We start from the raw sequence: 20,383 nt of genomic DNA on the forward strand, positions 1-20,383 counted from the left end.
AAGAGGTCCAGTAAAACATGTACATACGCCGAAAGGAAGGATCATCATTGGTAACTTTTATTTTCAAATTGCACTGGGGAAAAATAAACAAGTTTTTTTTGCAAAGGAAGTCCAAATCCCCCCCCCCCCCCCCCCCGCCCCGGTAATTTCCTTGTACGTTGCAACGTTGCTGCAACTTAGCACAGAAAATCCGTTTACAGATCTTTGCCACCCCCTTTATTTGCCAGATCTCAGTCTTACTGAGATCCTTTTATTCCAAAATTGCATGAAAACAATCAAAAGTAGATTGTACAATGTTAGATACGTCATGGGAAGTGATATTCATTAGTGTCTTTGGGGCATCCTTAAAGGTGAGTATGCTGAGGTTTTCTGGTCATGGATACAAAGCATTAAGACAAATGTAAAGGGTAACAGAGTGTGCTTTGAGGGATTGAAAATGTTTAGAATATGTATTACGTACTTTTCTTACTCTTAGATGACCTATTGCATTATTTATTGAAGAACTCACGTATTTTTAGCTTTCATTAACCTTAAATACGATCAACATACAATATCAAACTTACATTAAAATAAGCAGCACTGTAAAGGCTGCATTAGAGGGCAGGACTAATTTTTTAAGGGAAATGCTTTCTGTGACATCACCAAAATAGCTATTCTTCACAATACTAGAAAATATAATTTGGGATTTCAAACAGTGTAAGAGTATTTATCTACATCAAAACTTATTACTAAAGCGAATGCTCTGTGCTCGGAAGGTCGTGTGTTCGAATCACGGCCGCAACTGACCTAAGTCGATAAAAATAGGTAGCAACTGTTCCTTCGCCAAGCGCGCGGCATTTCGGAGTGAAAGTTGCGGATCCTTCGGACGCATCGAAAGACATTGCTTGGACACTAATCATTTCATCATCACAACTTTTCATGGAATTCTGACAAAGGAAATGAATATAGTAATGTTTCTATCAGCATTGACACCTATGACATCAGAGCAATGGCGCATAGCGTCGACGATCAAAATATACTGTTGAGAAATTCAAACTTCGAATCGCTGAAACTTCAACAATATTAATTTTCTGGCAAAGATTTTTTTTAAAATATATGATTTAATAACATGTTAACTTCGTCATATAAAAGAAAATATTGAGACGTGATAAAAACCCTATAAGGACAGATGATACAAAAAAAAAATGAATGCCGGATTGGTGTATTTACATGTATGTTTGGACCTACATTTTTTATAGATATTGCGAATAAAACAAATCTAAAATTCTAAGAAATTGTAAACCTTCTTTGATGTTCAAAATTCTACCTTTCTGTAACCATCCTTATTAATCTCTACAACCTTTTTAATCTTTGTAAAACTTTGGATGAAAAAAAAATCTATTTGGTAAAAATGATTCATTTTACTTATATAAACATGACTTAAGTTGTTATTTTCAGGATTTTTGATAAAAGTTTGTTTGTATCATCTGTTCTTAAGGTTAAAACTATCTTGACGTCAGCCCTCTTACCACGTTTAAGAAAAAAAAGTTGCACATTAATATTTTTTATCAATTATGGCTAAAAGTAATTCCCGATTTCAGTTTTTGCAAATTTGTGTCATCTGCAAAATTCTGCAAAACTTGATCATCGCAGAAAATACCAATTTTATAGTATTTTGCTACAGTGTAAAAGGAAATGAAAATGATATTTTGTCATTGAAAAAGAAGATTAGAAATGACATATAGCTTGATTTTCCTTCCATTCTTGATCAATGAAATAGAAATGATCTCTCGCCTGTTATAAGACGGGGAGTTTAATAAACAAATCCGGCAGAATAACAATGGAACAACAACAAAGACTATCCATAGGATCAATACAAAAATGATTCAAATTAGAAAAGCGGATGACTGAAGTTATCAACAAGTGGGGTCTTAGACGGGCTTGGACACAGATTTGAAATTAATATTTTCTCAAATTTTCGGTATAATATCATGATTTATATGTTGCTATAGCATTTCACATGAAAATATAATAAAAAAACTTAATTTTTCTGCAAATTATTGAAACTACGAATTTTGGGACGCGTTTGATTGACACACCCTTGCACTTTCACCAAACTAAACTTTATCCTTAATACTTAAGAAAAGTAGAAATTTTGTTGCGTATTAATGAAAAATATTAAACTATAATCCAGAAAATAGTAGAAATGTGAGAAAACAAAACAAACTCACCAGTATAAACAATCTGTGCTCAGAAATGTGTGCAGAGTTTTACAAATTGAACACATCCCGGAAAAGTAAACTTTTTTTTTAAACAGGACACGAGATCTGTTATTGTTAGTGCTTATGTTTCACCGGATGTGCTCAAAAAGAATAAGAAATCTCTTGCTTTGGCCTTCAACTAGACTTTAAGATATATCAACGACGTTTTATCAATTAACAATAGTTATTTCCAGTCATATGTCGACACGTTACTGTAAATATATTACATTTAGCTGTGTAATTATTTTAGCCCTTTTTGCGAAAAGAAACTTCCTTTAAATCAAGTACAATGTAAATATCTAGCACAAATATACGCAAATGAGAACGTTCAGAAATGTGCTTAAAGAAATCTACGCTAACTTGTTCCTAACTCATTTTCCGCCAAATATCGTGCACGCGAATTAAAAAAAATTACAGTATATCCCAGTGTGCTTTAGATATTAAAGATACCACAGAGTCTGACACATCTGTTTCATATTTGGATGTCATGCTAGAAAAAGACGTAAATGGTAATCTAACAACAAAGCTTTATGATAAACTTGATGACTTTAACTCTTCCTTTACTTATGCAGCAGTATACCCTTATCACCTGCTTATGGGGTGTATATCTCTCAGTTGATTCGATACGCAAGGACATGCTCTAGTATAAACAATTTCTAAAACGATGCAAGTTATTGACAAACAAGATGATGAAACGAGAATATCAACAGTCTCGTTTAAAGTTATCATTTCGCAAGTTCTATGGTCGATACAATGACCATGTCAGCAAATACAATCTATCATTAATTCATATGCTGACTGACGTTTTTCATACCAATTGTTAGGCCATTATTTACACACTGAATTGACGACGGATTTTTCCGTTATTTATCGATCATGACAAGAAGCACACGGCGGGTGTGACCGGTCATCAGGGGATGCTCACTCCTCCATGACACCTAATTCCACCTCTGATATTTTTTGGAGGTCCGGATTTGTATTCGTTTAATGGACTCTGAGCTTGAATACTGTTCGTTATATCCAAATTTCATACATATTATTCTTCTGAGAATAATATTATTTTTACAAAGAAGGTTCATTACCATTGCATGTGCTTTTCTTGTCTTTTTATAAGATGCTTCTAAAAATTAAATGCCAAACGGTCTTTAAAAAGCAATTATTACAGTGCATCTACTCACAAGGCAGCCGACACATGTCTTATAATTGAGAAAAAAAAGTTGGTTATGTAATTTGCCTCATCACAATCAAATATTTTTTTTTTTACAAACTTCAAAATGTCAATCCTTTCCTACATTTTATCATTATTTTTGGGAAAGTATTCAAAATCTTAGTTTTTATTTATATTTATATAACTTAAAAAATATGAAAAAAAACTTTTGAATAATAATTTGAAATGTTCCTGAGGGCATTTTCAAATTATTTCATTTAAAACTTTGTGGAAAAAACATTAAATATAGTAGCTTTATATCCATAATTCCAATATTTTAGTAATCTGTATATAAAACAAATTTTATTTCGAGAAAAGTTTCCTATCAATTATACTTAGAAATCTGTAGGTTATCCTTCCCTTGTTCCTACGAAGTGCTAAAAAGTAGTTTTCACAACAAAATATTGTAATTTCCGTATTTATCCATTTGTTTTCATTTACTAAAATGATAGCTTGTATCCAACAACGCTTCAGTGAATTATCATGTTATAAAACGTGAAAAGACAAACTGATGTAGGTACCTCCATATGTCCAATCGCTAAACATGGTTCCTTCCTGATCACACAATTCCTCGTCTACTTTTTTCTTGAATGGTTTAGACATGTCTATCACAAGAATATAGAAGGCTCTTCTGCTGAGGTAGACTTGATGACAAGCGTAGTAGGCACACTGTCCTCCAAAATCCATGACACTCAAAAGGTCCTTACCTTCCTTATTTGATTCTTTTGTGAGAGCTAAAGGGAAAAAAATGCATTATATTTCTGAATGAATATGAATGTATCCAATGTATTCTTCACTAAAACTTATTGTAACCTAAAAAGATATCTTTTTCACAAAGTATTTTTTTTATTTTTCTAATCTCTCTCTCTCTCTCTCTCTCTCTCTCTCTCTCTCTATATATATATATATATATATATACTATTGAAATAAGGATAAATTATGAATACATACATGTAAAATGTTAAATAAATCTAAAAGCAACACTACCGTATACTTTATGTACATGTAAATATGCGGTTTTCAACAAAGGTATCTTGAGTAACAGGACTCTTATCGTTAATGAATAAAACGTACGAAGATCTTCCTTCTGATTTATATCTGTGGGTATTTTTTCATGTATTTCAACTTCGGCAATTCAAAACTCATTATCGCTTTTATCGTTGGACTCAGAAAAATAAATCTGTCTTTCATTGCCATGTACAATCTTATTTATTTTCCACTGAGTTTGCTTTACAAAGCAGTATAAAGGCTCACTTGCCCTGTAATTTACTAGAATGACAGGCAGGGACCCTTAACATTCAGAATTTAAAAAAACAACTTGTAGATATTACTGTAAATGAATTATAATTAGCGTGTACGATATTTGGCGGAAAAGTAATTTTGAACAAGTTAGTGTTGATTTGATTCAGCGCATTTCTGAACGTTCTCATTTACGTATTTTTGTGCAAGACATTTAGCGTTGTACATGATTTAGCGGATTTTTTTTTTCGCCAAAAAGCGCTAAAAAAGAAGCTAAATGTAATACGTTTACAGTTCAAGGCGTATTAAGTCTTTGTATTTTATAGAAAGAATGTTAAATTGTACCTTATTCTCGAGCATTAGAAATCTTTCTCCCAGCCCTTTTCAGGTTATGAAATTTGTGTCGAAGAAAAACGGTATAAATTTTATATCAAAGAGATATCTTTATATTGTTTAACTTTGAAATCTTTATAGCTGCACGTATATTTCCTAATATTAGATGTGTCATCTGACAAACAGCTTATGTAAGTGACTCGGCTAAGACCTAGTATATAGAAATGCAAATAGCAGAATTTCTTTGTATCAAAAGACATACAGTTTATCAAATATTTCATATTCTGTAAAAGGTGGTGGTGGCTTATCTATATCCTACAACACATTAACTATGACAATTTATTCCATCGTTGTTGCAATTAAAAAATGCATAAATTCATTCAATAGTCACTATAAATAATGCTTTTTTCCTTTTCTAAATTAAAATGAAAACCCCTGCAATGATTTGTGAATGACAACCATTTTTTATTATCTTGCCAAATAAATATAATGGTAATGAGTTTGCAATTAAGACAGATTTATTTCACGATCGACGGTTTGCTTAATTAAATGGCAGCTTTTCAGAAGATTGATGCTTTGTCTTTAGAAATATTTTAGGCTGTAGCATGGATGAAACAAGAGATTCCTTCCATAAAGATCAAAATACTGTAATTGGTTTTTATCTAAACAATATCTTATTATGAATAAAACATAGAAGGATTGGACATCGGGCATTGTTTATGTATGCATATGTTTTCTTATTTCAAGTTCTGTCATGAATACACAGGGTTCTAAATCATTTCTGAATCATTTAAAACTTGACCTTGGTGCAATATTTATCCAAATTGCTGATATTTGCAGTATTTCGCGATCAATTCAGCAAAACAACCACTAAATAAATTGAAAACCACTTAACTCTTCTGATTCATTTTACTAGAACCTGTAGTGTAATACACTAATTAATCATTGGCATTAATCATTTGGTAAATTGAAACATATATGCCAATGTATGTGGCAAAGGACAACGTACATTTAGTGTCAAATTCTGCCCCTTGTCCAAATTCAATAATAGTCCTCTAAATTCTTTCAGAGAATGCATTTTTTTCCCCTGGAAATTATCAATATAATGGTTGTACAAAGCTTTATTTATCTTTTATATAACTGTTGCTTTATGCGACGTCATGAACAATACTGGAATGTCGTATTTTAAAATAAATCCAGCTTACATGTATATTTCATTATGTACGTGTATTATAGAAATATGTTGTTACACCATTGCTTATGGAAGCATTTTTACAATATAATCAAGGATATAAACCATATGTCTTATAGTTTATTCCGTTGATAGAAAAGATAATATTGAATATATGTGCACATATTCATTAATGTTCCTTATGTGGTTTTAGTTTTTCGGCATCAGTCCACAAGCTTTGTGATAACCCCTCAGTACATGTGTTTGTATATTATATTATAAGTGGACTTCTTCTTTCCCGCGCTCCGTATTGGCAGAAGCAAATTAAGATCCAAAGTCGACTTTGTTACATGTAATTGCCAAACTTTGTAAAAGACTAAAAGACCGTTAAATTATTTCTCTTAGTATGATTGTAGTTGTTAAGGAAGAGATTGCAAGGGTCCGTGAAAAAAAAAATCCGCTCTATGAATTTTTCTCATTTTCCATATAATTTGCCTTACGTTAATGGTATCAAAATATGAAAATGTCAACCATGATCATCAGGCTTATAAGGATGATATGGTTGCCATAGTAACCAGAGTTTTTCAATATTTTGATATTTATTTGGTGAAATTTAAAGTAAGTCATACAGATATCAAAATTGAAACAAAATAAATAATTTTTACCAGATATCATATACATGTAATATGCTTTATATTCATTGAAAAAAAAATGTATCGGAAATCATTTATAGATTTAGTAATGCCACAGTTACTTTTGGGAGTGTTCATTGTAAATTTGCAGTAATATTTTCACCTTAAGAGCAGTTTTCAACGTCTTAAAAAATTATCCAATGAATTTTCCAAAAACTAATATATTTTGTACAAATTATTATAAGTGACTTCTGGTCAAAATATGAAGTAGTCATCACATTCGTTTTGAAGCTATATGCATTTCAATATCCCCCCCCCCCCCCATGTTCCTAAAATATTAAAAGATTTCATAAATTTTCATATGATGGTTTGTTGCTGAAGCTTAAATATGCATAATCTGTTGAAAGACTAAAAAATCATTATTTTTAGATTAATACTTTTTTTCTGAAAATCTTGGGGTTTTTGCTCCTTTTATATGTAAAGCAGAATGATGAATGATAAAAGTATCATGTACACAAAAAATAACAACTTCAACAATTTTTTTTTAACTTTCCCATCTCCAAAACATTCATTCCTTTATTATTATTATTATTATTATTATTATTATTATATATATATATATATATATATATATATATATATATATATATATATATATATATATATATATATATATATATATATATATATATATATATATATATATATATATGTATGTATGTATGTATGTATGTATTAAACTAGTGCACAGCGGTCCAAGGGCCAAACTGTACACTGAACACTCATCGAGGTCTTTGCACTGTGACTGGAATCGGGGGGTGGGTGGGGGGTTAGACACTTGAACACCTTGAATGAATAGGGGCTAATTCATAGAACTTGTATCGGCAATATCTATGTAAAAACCCTATAATCTTATTTGGCATATTATAGTGATTTGCTATTTAATATTTTCATTTGATATTTTTCCTTCAGACTCTTTGCAAGTTAGAAAACGGTTCTTTTTCTCATGAACTAGATACATGGATATGCAAGAATATCTAGAATGTCTTAATTGTGACGTCATTATGTCACACTTGACGTCAGAAATATAGTGCAAACTGTTCTGTTTCAAACATAATCATTGAATGACACAAATATGCGTTCCTTTATGCTCACCTGGTTCCTGAAATATACTTGCGCGAAACATCTTTGTTCATGTCCTAGTGAATTTTCAACAATAAAATTCATTTTTCAAATATATTTCCGTGAGCATGATGAGTTGAAATGTATATACTCAAAATGATTTTCCCTCTCTGGCATATCTCTGTAGTACCTCGATTGTCAGAGTAACCTCTCTTATTAATATTAATATTTCCTCTGTCATTCTAGATCTTACAGGTGTATTTTTTGTTACACGTACTTTTTTTTTGTTAGATTTGTGAAAACTTGCAAAATGAAACTTTTCTTTTCTGTCAGAAGAAATATGTTGATTTTCAAGTTTTGACCAAATACGACGTATAAAACATTTTGCAATAAATGTTAACGCAATATATGCACCGATGATTCAATGTTTACATGGTCGATGTCGATGTACGTGTTGAAAATTCTACAGAAGATCTTACAGAGAAAAACAATTTCCTCTGCAATTTTTCAAAAAATATATTCATGACCAGCATGCAACTTCAAACTGGCCTATACACGTACATGTATGTATCAAAACCGCATTCGTTCATCTCTGTTCATCCATATTCACGCCGCCGGTCTGATGCTTCTTAGAAATGAATATCAATACATAGATGTAGATCCTATAGTAAAGAAACCAATCTCGAATAAAATTCTAATATTTTAATTAAAACTACAGGACATGAAGATCCAGATGTAAATTAAATTTAGTAAATTAAATGAAATAGATTTCAATTTTCAGAACTACGACAAACGATAAACGTGTCAAAACTTAAAACACGTGGATAAAAAAAAAAAATCTACGTCGACGCTCACCAAATCTCTGCAACGTCACATCTTTAACTTATTCTTTCTCTGTTCTAGAAATATTGCCACGAGGACCTTTTGTCATGGGCGCAATCATTTCACTCTCCTAATTTTTCCGGAAATGGTTACCGTAAACTTTCTTCTTTTTTAAACATCACATGAGTCGATCACGTGACGCCTTGCAGGAAAACAAGAGGCTAAAGGGCCCTAAAGGTAACCTGAATATAAAATAATACAGTAAAGGATCTGTAAAAGTATAAAATAAATTATCTGACATGAAGCTATGCTGCCTAGGAATTTAAAAAATCTGGTAAAAACACCCTTGCTTACTATAATGTGTGAGACCCGTAAGATCTTCTTGTGCTTGGTTTACCCAAGTCTTACAAATGTGGTAATGAATGCAAAATATACAAATACGATGGACATTTGCCTTGTGTGTAAGGTAATCAATAAACGCAGATATGTTTTTTTTTTTTCTATCTTGCTTAGTACTACAATTAAGTACACAAAGAGAAATCTCTAATGCCAGTTTATTTACTGGAGGTGATGCCTCTCTTGCCAAGAACACTATGATTTACAATAACTCGTCTTTTGTCAAACAGGACATCTTAGTAATCAAATACAATGTACAATTGACATTATATAATTTTTAAGGTCAAGATCTAGTAAATAAAAGGAGCCTACAGATTTCTGAAATTTGAGATATAAATTCCTTCAATGAAGCTTTATAAGTATAGCTTGGTCAAATAAGGTGTTTCGGGGCATAATTTGTAGGCAAACAAGACGAAAAATCATATATTAAACTGTCATTTTTATTGAAAAATTAGGAAAATCAGTCATGAATATGGAAGTTTTTCCATATCAGACAAATTAAATGTATCCAGATTACCTACAGTCTCTCAGAAAACGGTAATTTGTATGTTCTTGGATTCTTCTTTAAAATAATATTAAATTGAATATAGGTTTCGGGATTACTTTTCACATGATTTCAAATTGAATTCCAGGAAAATACTTTATTTTCTACATAATTTTATTACAGCCATAAAGTACGGGAAAAAAGAAAGTTTAATTTGATTATGACGTCATAATGGATCTAGCATCAAAAATGCAGTCTAAAATCACTTACTAGATCTTGACCTTAAGTCAATCTTTTATACTGCTTTAAGACTAATTTCAAACTTTGAGCATGCTTCGCTCATTTTAATCCAAACATTATTTTTCTATTTTGTATCTATATATAAAATATTCTTTCTTGTATTATCATTCAATCAAATAACCTGTTGATTAAATTATATACAAGGGTTTTTTGATTAACACAACTAAACAAAGAGGAGTAATTCTCATTCGCTTCACTTTTTACAATTTTGTTTTCTGTTTTTCTCCTAGATACTTAGGAGCAGAGAAAAGACACATTTACTCAAAGTACATTTATACATTTAGATTTATATTATTGCGCTTAGTTTGTTTGCCTAATGCTCAGGGGCAGCAAATATTTCAAAGCACTAATGCATTTTCCCTATAATATCAATAGAGCCCACCCAAACACCAGAGCCCATGGAATTCATTATTTTGGAAGAGGCATCCTTTCTCATCATAACTCATGCATTTAGTTTGTTTGCTTAATATCAGGAGCAGATTTTCAAAGATTTGATTTATTTTCAGTATATAATGATTGGAACACCCCCCCCCCCCCCCCGAACCCAAAGAATTAATGCATTTTCATTGTATTATAAAAAAAAACCAAAGACCCAGGGGCCATGAAATTCACAATCTTGGAAGAAACACTCTTCCTCAGCATAACTGTATACTTATTTTATTTTTACTTACTTATTTTATTGATTTAATACAAAGGAGAAGAAGAGAAGATTTTTAAAGAGTTAATTCATATTTTCATTATATAATTATTAGAGCCCCGCTTTAGTACCACCATCCCAGGGTCTATGAGATTCACAATTTTGAAAGAATCACCCTTTCTCATCATAAGTATGTATTTAGTTTGCTTGCTTAATACACAGAAGCAGAGGAGAAGATTTTAAAAGATTTAATGCATTTTCACTGCATTATCATTAGAGCCCGCCCTAACACCAAAACCCCTTACCCAGGGGCCATAAAATTCACAATTATTGAAGAGGCACCCTTACCCTTTATAACTAAGTACTTAGATCTTAGATCATCGGCTTCATACCCATGAGCAGAGGAGAAGATTTTCAAAGAATTAATGCATATTCTCACTCTATAATCTTTAGAGCTTCACCCTAACACCAGAACTCTTGACCCACAGGCCATGAAATTCACAATTTTAGAAGAAGCATCCTTTCTCATCATAACTTAACATTTAGTTTGTTTATTTTAAAACCGAGCAGAGAAAATATTTTTTTAAGAAATAATGCATTTTCACTATACATTCAACAGAGCCCAGCACTAGTACCAGAACCTCTGGTCATGGGGTCATGAATTTCACAATTTTGGTAGAGGACTCAATGCTCATTACAATCATTCAGTCAGTTTGACTGCTTGATGTCTAGGAAAAAAGAACATTTTTAGATATTGCATTAATTTTCATGGTTTTAGACCAACCCCTTAGGCCCAAGGGGCCATGCATTTCAAAATTATTACTCCCCTTTACCCATAAATTATATTGGCCAAAATTGATTGATACTGGTTCAGTGGTTCCAGAAAATGGTCGAATGTTAACGAACAACGGACGACGCACGACAACGGACAAAAACAGATATAGCAATAGGTTACCTGAATAAACTCAGGTGACCTAAAATGATTTTGTGTATATCTCAGTATGTTTCACTGGCTTTCAACCTTCCTGCATTTCTGCATTTTATTTCCAAAACCCACAGTTTACTTTCTCCGCATGCACTTGACATTTTTTTCGTTGTTTGATTTACACAAGTTTACTTGTGTCTACCGACTATAGTATTTTATGTGCACTGTCCAGAAGCACAGACAATCATTTAAAAAGTACATGCAAATCTTCCTTTATTCTTTTGTTTCAGCAGTTTCAGACATTTTCCAACAGGAATTTAAATCAAATTATAAATTGTCAATTTACCTTTTTTTTTTCCTTCCCAAAATTGCAGCTTGTTCCGACACATGAATATACATATAAGGATCTACGGGATATTGATCAGACAGCATTTTAAACGATGTTGTAAACGTGTTAAGCCATACATGCACATCTTCAAAATGTCAAGGTTTTGTGATATTCTTCTTCACAACGTTTGAATTGAGGTGCGATTTTACGAAAACCTTGACCTTGTGATGATGTTTAGGTTAGAGAGTAGATTATCTACAGTCTACTAGGTCTTCTAACGGTGTTTAAAAGACTCTATTTTAAATAAATCCCCGTGATAAACAAAGAGCAAAAGGTACTACATGGTAAAAGAGGATTTCGTGAAAAAGAGATAAATACTAGTACTCCACGGTATTGCAGGATTTTTCGCGGAAAAGCAACGTCGACTCGAGGAAAAGTTAAATAGCGCAAGGAGTGGGGTCACTTTTCCTTCCAACTTAGTGAACTGTAACCGTGGACAGGAAATGTTATCAGCATATATGCTGATTACTGATTTTATATTCAATTTAATATTGTGAACCTAAGTTAGCCCTTGAAAGTAGAAGGTCCCTTGTTCATAACAAACAGAAAGTAATATATAAGCAATATTTTTTTTCCGGAAGAGTAGGAAGCAGACAGAAAAAAAATTATACTTTTTTTGTTTTACATGTTATTCAGTGAGTGAGAAGTTTGATGACATTGTAACGTGTTTGGATCCTTGAATTTGAGTATAGATCCTTAATCAAGACAATTAATTAAACAAATGATTAGAAATGGTAAGTGACAATGCATGTGAAAATAAACGAGCCAATATATACAGACATAATAATAGGATTTCCTATTCTTAACATAAAAGCATACAACTCTCTTTAAACAATAATGGTATGGGTCTCGCACACGGACAGGCCTGTGTCCTGCATGTATCAGTACCAGGACAGGTATGGGTCTCAAATCCGGGATGGGTCCTGTACTCGGACAGGTCTGTGTCCTGCATGTATCAGTACCAGGACAGGTATGGGTCTCTACTCTGGGATGGGTCCTGTACCCGGACAGGTCTGTGTCCTGCATGTATCAGTACCAGGACAGGTACGGATCTCCGAGGTCTCTGTCCTATACACAGACAGATCTTAATAAAATTCGAGGAAAAGTAATTACAACTTTATTAACCTTCAAATACCATGACCCAGTATACTAGACACCGTATACTGTATTAATTACAAGCCTTATTAACCTCCGTCGTACCTCACTATTACGCCTCTTATGACCTTCTACCTTGAGCTCCGACTGGCAACTGCCATTTTTCTACGGAACTCTCATATACATACCCATATATACCCGGACTATCCTTGGCCGCTATCGTATCGCAGTACGATAAAGTCCGGCTGACGTTATGTATAAAGACATCCCGAGCCCGATCTCTGTCACATTACCCACGCCTCTATTCCTCATGCGACCTCGCATGACAAAAACAGTAATGAGATGATGATAAATGGTTTCATGAAGAAAACATGATCTATATAGACAATATGAAAGTAATGATATTGATTATCTGAAAAGTCTTGAAAACAATGGCAATAATTTGCTGAAAAGACTATCTGTCTGATAAGTTTTAGTCCTGGACGTAATCTTGAAGCCAAGTATGGGTACGCCTTTCGCGTCTTGGTCTCCTATCACCAGCTAATTCATCTGTGACTTCAATATTTTTGTCAGATGACCTTAAGCCATCCTGTTCCTCAAGATCTATTTCAACATTTGAGGAATCACTTTTCCCGAGCTCTGTACACTTGAGCCCTAGGTCTGTAACCTCGCCTCTGAGCACTTGAAATTTACATGCTTTTATTCTGTCGCAACCCTAATAAAAAATACTATAGTAAACTAAAGTTAACTATAGTGTACTATAGTTAAAGTTAACTATAGTTAATCAAAGTTTCAAAGTTTTTACAATAGTAATTCAAAGTTCCAAAGTTTTCACTATAGTAAATAAAAGTTCCAAAGTTTTCACTATAGTAAATCAAAGTTCCAGAGTTTTTATTATAGTTAATCAAAGTTTCAAAGTTTTTACTATAGTTAATCAAAGTTTCAAAGTTTTCACAATAGTTTATAAACTTATTGAAGTATTTTATTTTTTTTTTTTTGCTCATTTGCCGTTTTTTAGGGAGTGGAGGTAGGGGCGTGGGTTGAAATCCAATATTCACATATATAAATTGAAAAAAAAAAGATGTTTACTGAAGTTTATGGAGGTATTTTGGTTCTAAAGACGCAAATGTTATTTCATAGTATATTATTTTCTTTCTCCATAAAAAACACACTACATCTGCATTTAGTTGAAAACATTTAAATATTGTTGCTTATCTATCGGCGCGAGAGACAACCTTACATCAAAATTCATTTCTTGCAATTTATTTTTAAGGGGAGGGGTCGGGTTTATAAAAAGTTATCTGAGGCTTTTATAATTATCATAGAATGTCAAGAATGGGGATCAAAAACATAATTCCACGGGTTTTACTATATTAAATCAAAGTATCAAAGTTTTTACTATAGTAAATCAAAGTTTCAAAGTTTTTACTATAGTTAGGTTTTTACTATAGAAAATCAAATTTCAAAGTTTTCACTATAGTAAATCAAAGTTCTAAAGTTTTCACTATAGTAAATCAAAGTTCCAAAGTTTTCACCATAGTAAATCAAAGTTCCAAAGGTTTTACTATAGTAAATCAAAGTTCCAAAGTTTTTACTATAGTAAATCAAAGTTCCAAAGTTTTTACTATAGTAAGTCAAAGTTCCAAAGTATTTACTTTGATACTATAGTTAACTATAGTAAACTATAGTTAACAATAGTTTACTATAGTTAACAATAGTTTACTATAGTATATTTTTGTTAGGGAATTAACCACCTGTTCGTTTCCATTGCGTCCACAGTTGATCTTATACAGGACCTCAGAAAATTTTGGTAGAATCTGAAATGGTCCTCTCCAATATGAAGTCAACTTTGGTGAGCAACCAGTTTTCCTTTGGGGAAAATACACATATACTTGATCCCAAACTTTGAATTGTTCATAAGACATCTTCATGTCGTGATAATGTTTTTGTCGAAGTATAGCTCCTTCTTAATGTTTCCTCACCAAATTGTGAGCCTTTTCCATCCGATCTGTCAGTTTCCAGACCCAATCATTTTTAGGAACCTGTTTCCAGGATGCGGGCAAATCATATATGATGTCCAGAGGGGTAGCAGCTTCTCTACCAAGCATCAACATGTTTGGAGTGTATCAGGTTGATTCATGTTGTGATGCCCTGTATGCCATCATTACAAAGGGTATGCTCTCATCCCAATCCCGATGGTTCTCACTGACATAACTACTCAGCATGGTGGCTAAGGTCTTATTGAACCGTTCTACCATACCATCGGACTGAGGATGGTATGGTGTGGTTCTTGTCTTTCGGATCTGTAAATGTTTGCATACTTCGCTAAACAAAAGGCTTTCATACTGACGGCCTTGGTCAGAGTGAATGGACACAGGAACTCCAAACCTACAAATTACCTCCTCCACGATCAGTCTTGCAACTGTCTGAGCCTTCATGTTAGGCATCCAGCAACATAACTTCTAACACCGCTTTGCAGTCCTGGCCAGTAGTAATTTTGTCTAATCTTGTTCAGGGTTTTCGTCACACCTAGATGGCCAGATGTCTTGAAGTCATGCGTCTGTTGTAAAATAAACCTTCTCTGTGGCAGTGGCATAACAATCTGACGTGTCGTGTTATTGCTTTCCTCAAGCTCCCACATATGACATAGCAAGTTATCCTTCAATGCCAATCTACTCCACTGCGCCCACAGTGATTTGACTATATAACTTTCAGCAGAAATTTCACTGTAGTCTGGACGCTTCCCCTCCTCTATCCAATTCTTAACGAGTCTGATATCCCGACTTCCATCCTGTATCTCTACCAAGTCCTTTGATTCATCTATCCCCGTGTCTTTGACCTCATCCTGTAATACCCTTGCATGTTCCTCATGCACATCTACTTTCTCCCAGTCATCAAAATATCCACATTGGACGCATGGGAGTCTACTTAGCCCGTCAGCATTTCGATGCAGCCTACCAGCTGTATGCTCGATTTCTATATCATACGCCGATATCACCTCTAGCCATCGAGCTAACTGGCCTTCTGGATCCTTAAACCTTAACAACCATCGAAGGGAACTGTGATCTGTTCTGACCACAAATTTACGTCCATACAAGAAATGTCTAAAGTGCTTTATAAACGTCACTACTGCCAGGAACTCCTTCCTGGTCACACAGTACCTTCTCTTCGACTTGCTAAGAACTTTACTGGCACAAGCGACTACCTTTTCCTGTCCATTCTGGATCTTAGACAAGGCTGCGCCGATCGCATTTTGACTTGCATCGGTATCTAAGATAAAGGGTTTACTGAAATCTGGATGAGTAAGGATAGGTGCTGAGGTTAACTTATTTTTTTAGAACATCAAATGCTATTTGACATTCTTCTGACCATTTGAAGACAACTGATGCTTCTGTCAGTTTATGAAGCGGTCGAGCTATATCAGCAAAGTTTGCAATGAATTTCCTGTAATAGCTACAGAGGCCAAGGAAGGACCGAATATGTGTCTTGTTTACTGGCTCTGGCCATTGCCTCACGACTTCAACTTTCTCCGGATCTGTCGCGACCCCGTTTTCTGAAATAACATGACCCAGGTACTTTACTTGTTTTGCAAACAACGTACATTTCCTGGCCTTCAGCTTCAAACCAGCTGACTGTAGTTTCTCAAAGACCTGTTCTAGATTATGTAACTTTTCTTCAAATGTTTTCCCATATACAATGACATCATCTAAATAATGGAGGCATATCTGCCACTGTAGTCCCGACAACACAGTCTCAATAAGACGTTCAAACGTTGCCGGGGCATTACAGAGCCCAAACGGCATGACATTGAACTCATAAAATCCTTGCAGGGTTGCAAACACCGTCTTATGGTTATCGCTTAGATCTAGCTCTCCCTGCCAGTAACCAGCATTCAGATCTAGAGTACTGAACCACTTTGCTCCCTTTAGCTGATTAAGCGATTCATCGATACGGGGAAGTGGATATTCGTCTTTGATAGTGACACTGTTCAAGCGCCTATAATCAAACGGAACCTTTTGGATCCGTCCTTCTTTTTCACCAAGACGATTGCTGATGACCAGGCGCTCTGGGAAGGCTCAATTATACCTCTTTTAAGCATGTCGGATACGTATTCCTGAACTTCTTCATGCATATGGAACGGAAGACGCCTTGGTGCCTGTTTGATAGCTGGATGAGTACCTGTATCTAACTTGTGCTTAACCATAGAGGTTCGACCAACATCTTCATCAGTGACAGAAAACAATTCTGAGTATTTGATGAGTAAACTTCTGGTCTTATCTTTTTCATTACTCCCAAGATTCGTAGTGCTTCTATCAAATAGTTCCTTTAAATGTTTGGGTATTTCCTTATTACTATTTTTATCATGGCTGGAAGATGAAAGAGCTACAATCTCATTAACTGGAGACAACTTACCATCGACAGTTCCTGGCTGTATAGTCTCATTTGTGGTTGACAGATTCATAGTACGGAGTAGTACTGCCTCTTGGCGTCGTATCAGTGTTGTAGCTAGCATTGCAGAATCAGATTTTTGGAATTTTTCGGATGGTTCCACAAGCCCTATCTTCACAGGGAATCCTCCATCCGGCCCTGCACATATCTTGCCCTCGGTCATTCTTTCGGATCTTAGAGGTATAACTAACCTATTGACCAAAGCAATCTTGTACTCTTGTGCCATCTGAATAGGATATTCTATACCCGCTCAGCTATGTTAAGGAAGGTAATGGAAAAGGCGATCTTAGTACATTCTTAATAGGTATTATTTTTAAAAATCTTTGTAACAAAGTAACTTTAAACATGTAGGAATGGTAATACAGATATCCCTAATGGATAGTTTTGTGGCTTACTCAGTAACAGTTACATGGCATGTATCAGCTGTGTGTCACGTGACTGGTATAAAAGTAGAATTGTTCAGCTGAATGTAAAAAATGAGGCTAGTGCAAGGGCATACGCATGTTTTTGGAGAAAAAAATTGATACATATTAAAAAATATTTACATTGACTTCCCGACAAGTGCTGGAAGCTACTTTGAGCTGTTTCGGAAATTTTCGTAATTTTGCCGAAAACGCGTATAATAGCTCAAAATGTCCACTTCGCTTAAATTCTGTCATGAATAAAAAAAATGTTATGCCGACTGGAATCAGCTCCCAGCACTTTTCAAAATATACATGATATAAGCAATTGATATTCCATACTTCAGCTCAAACAGTCTTGTCTATGCCCTTGCACTTTTGAGGTTAATCAGGTATACACTTACCGTGTAAGCGATATTCTTTACATTCTCGGACTTTGTGCAGCTCCATAGCGCTAGAGATAAATTAATAATCTACATCATAGTCTTAAATAAATGATTTCCTTTTAATTTTATTGATTAAATTAAAACATTGGCGATGGTTTTGTATTTATTTAAGCATTTTTGTAATTATTAAACCAATGGATCCACGCAGGTAGGTTAAGGCTTCCCGTAGAATATGACAGTGCACTCTGTGCCTTCACATCTCTGAACTACCAAAATATGACGTCATAATGGAAAATGACGTCAGGTCACTGCAAACCTGAGGTGTTATGACGGGGAGAGTGTCATGAACTTTACACTTTATTTCAAACTGCATGTAAAATGCTAGATAGCTATTGTAAAATTCACGGGTCGTTAAAGGTTTTTTAAGTCTTATATGTCCGAATATTTTAAAAATATACCGCTCACCTATCCTTGATTGAAATTCATCATGTTCAAAATATACTTTTGAAATGTACTCTGTTTTATACCCGTGGTTGGAGGTAGAATTTATTTTGTGTTTATAAAAGAGTCTGGCGCAGGTGATTAATGAGGATTAATCTGAGAATGTTTGTGGAAATCTGTAAGAAGAGGTTGTTCTCTAACTGAATCTTGCTTGGGAAAAATGTGTGTTGGCTTTGTTTTACTACAGATTACGATATTGTGTGGAAAATACCCTCAAATTTGTAGGTAAGTTGAATTTCTCAGGAAATATTTTGTACCCAAGTAATAGTATGACTTCCCAAGCACATTTCGGATACACAAGGATACGATGAGTTTATTTATATAACAAAATGTTAATAATTATTATGTTAGTCAGCTGCGCCGAAGCGATTTATATGAAAGACTTCAAAAAATTATAAATGACCGTCACGTGAACAACAAAGTCATGTGATATCATAACAAATATGCTAATATATAGCCAAGGAAACCCTTTATATAAATTGGAAGTACTAAAGTTCAATACTTAAAAATTAAAACCAAAACCGACCTCGCAATGACATATTATGTTTTGAGTGCATTTTAAAGCTTCGGGAAGCCTTAACATAGCTGCGCACTCCTCTGGATCACTTGTACTGCGTCAAGTCAAGGCTAGTGACGTCATTTATGACACAAGATTTGCTTCTAATAATTCGGTAGTATTGCTTTCAAATGTTATGATTTTACAAGCTTTTATAAATAAATGATAAAATAAATGAATGCAAGTTGTTATTAACGCATCATCATGTGGTTAAATATATTTTTGTCGCTTGTTAAATTTTTAATGACGTCCCAATGAAACATCCCATACGGTGCATCACATATGTGAACTCATGCCTTCCTTAACGTAGCTGAGCGAGATCTCAACCTTGTAGGTACGCATATTTATGATAGCTTCATACTTAACAAGAAAATCTAAACCAAGAATTCCATCTACATATAGATCGGCCCCTATTATCTCATGTTTCAGGGTTGTACCATTTAGCACAAGTTTGATAGATGTTTTACCATATATCTCTACACAGGATCCATTAGCGGAGCGAATGTCTCTGTCTACCTTCTCCAATAACTTACAGTTGGTTCCCTGTGTGCTTCCATAGCATACCTCCGATAGTAAGGAAACAGAGGCACCTGTGTCAATGAGTAGATAGGTATCCATCCCACATACTTCAGCAGTCACATAAGTCCCTGACTCCTTAATAGAATGAACAATTCTAGAGTGTTCATTTGTCTTTTGCGTTCTGCCTTGGGTCCGGTCATCTGACCTATGCTCAGTCATGTCTCTCATTTTCTGTCTAGGATCTGAACGCAAGGTTGTATCTCTAAGCATGGGACAATCTCTTTTTAGGTGTTTGTCAGATCCACATTTATAGCACCTTCTAGTACAATTTCCAGTGATTTTCCTAGTTTCATCCTTTATCTGCCTTGTTTCGCGTCCCTTCCTGTGCATTTGAAACTTCCAGTGTTTCATGTCCTTTATCTCCCTTTGAAGAGATTGCATATTCTTCTCCATGGTCTCTATGAATTCATCTATCTTCGATCCCTGATCTGAGTCTTGATCAATGCTTCTGACATTCTCAGTGCGACGACTCTCCGCTTTGTAAAACGCTTCAAGCTCAACAGCTCTCTGTATTGCATCA

At 34.2% G+C, this 20,383-nt stretch overlaps 2 protein-coding genes across 2 annotated transcripts in view; both read right to left on the reverse strand.

The window, feature by feature from the left end:
* LOC133203371 (uncharacterized) overlaps nucleotides 1-20,383 on the reverse strand; it is a 284,718-nt gene that overhangs the window by 129,263 nt on the left and 135,072 nt on the right. The window lies entirely within an intron of this gene.
* Nucleotides 1-20,383, reverse strand: part of LOC133203347 (uncharacterized) — an 87,996-nt gene that overhangs the window by 20,611 nt on the left and 47,002 nt on the right. The window contains exon 6 of the mRNA XM_061339144.1: nucleotides 3,969-4,181. Coding sequence (XP_061195128.1) covers nucleotides 3,969-4,181 — 213 coding nt within the window. The remainder of the gene's footprint in view (nucleotides 1-3,968; nucleotides 4,182-20,383) is intronic.

Source organism: Saccostrea echinata, unplaced genomic scaffold, assembly GCF_033153115.1.
Source record: "Saccostrea echinata isolate AGI-Se365-2 ecotype Australia unplaced genomic scaffold, CSIRO_AGI_Sech_v1 ptg000050l, whole genome shotgun sequence".
Lineage (NCBI taxonomy): Eukaryota > Metazoa > Mollusca > Bivalvia > Ostreida > Ostreidae > Saccostrea > Saccostrea echinata.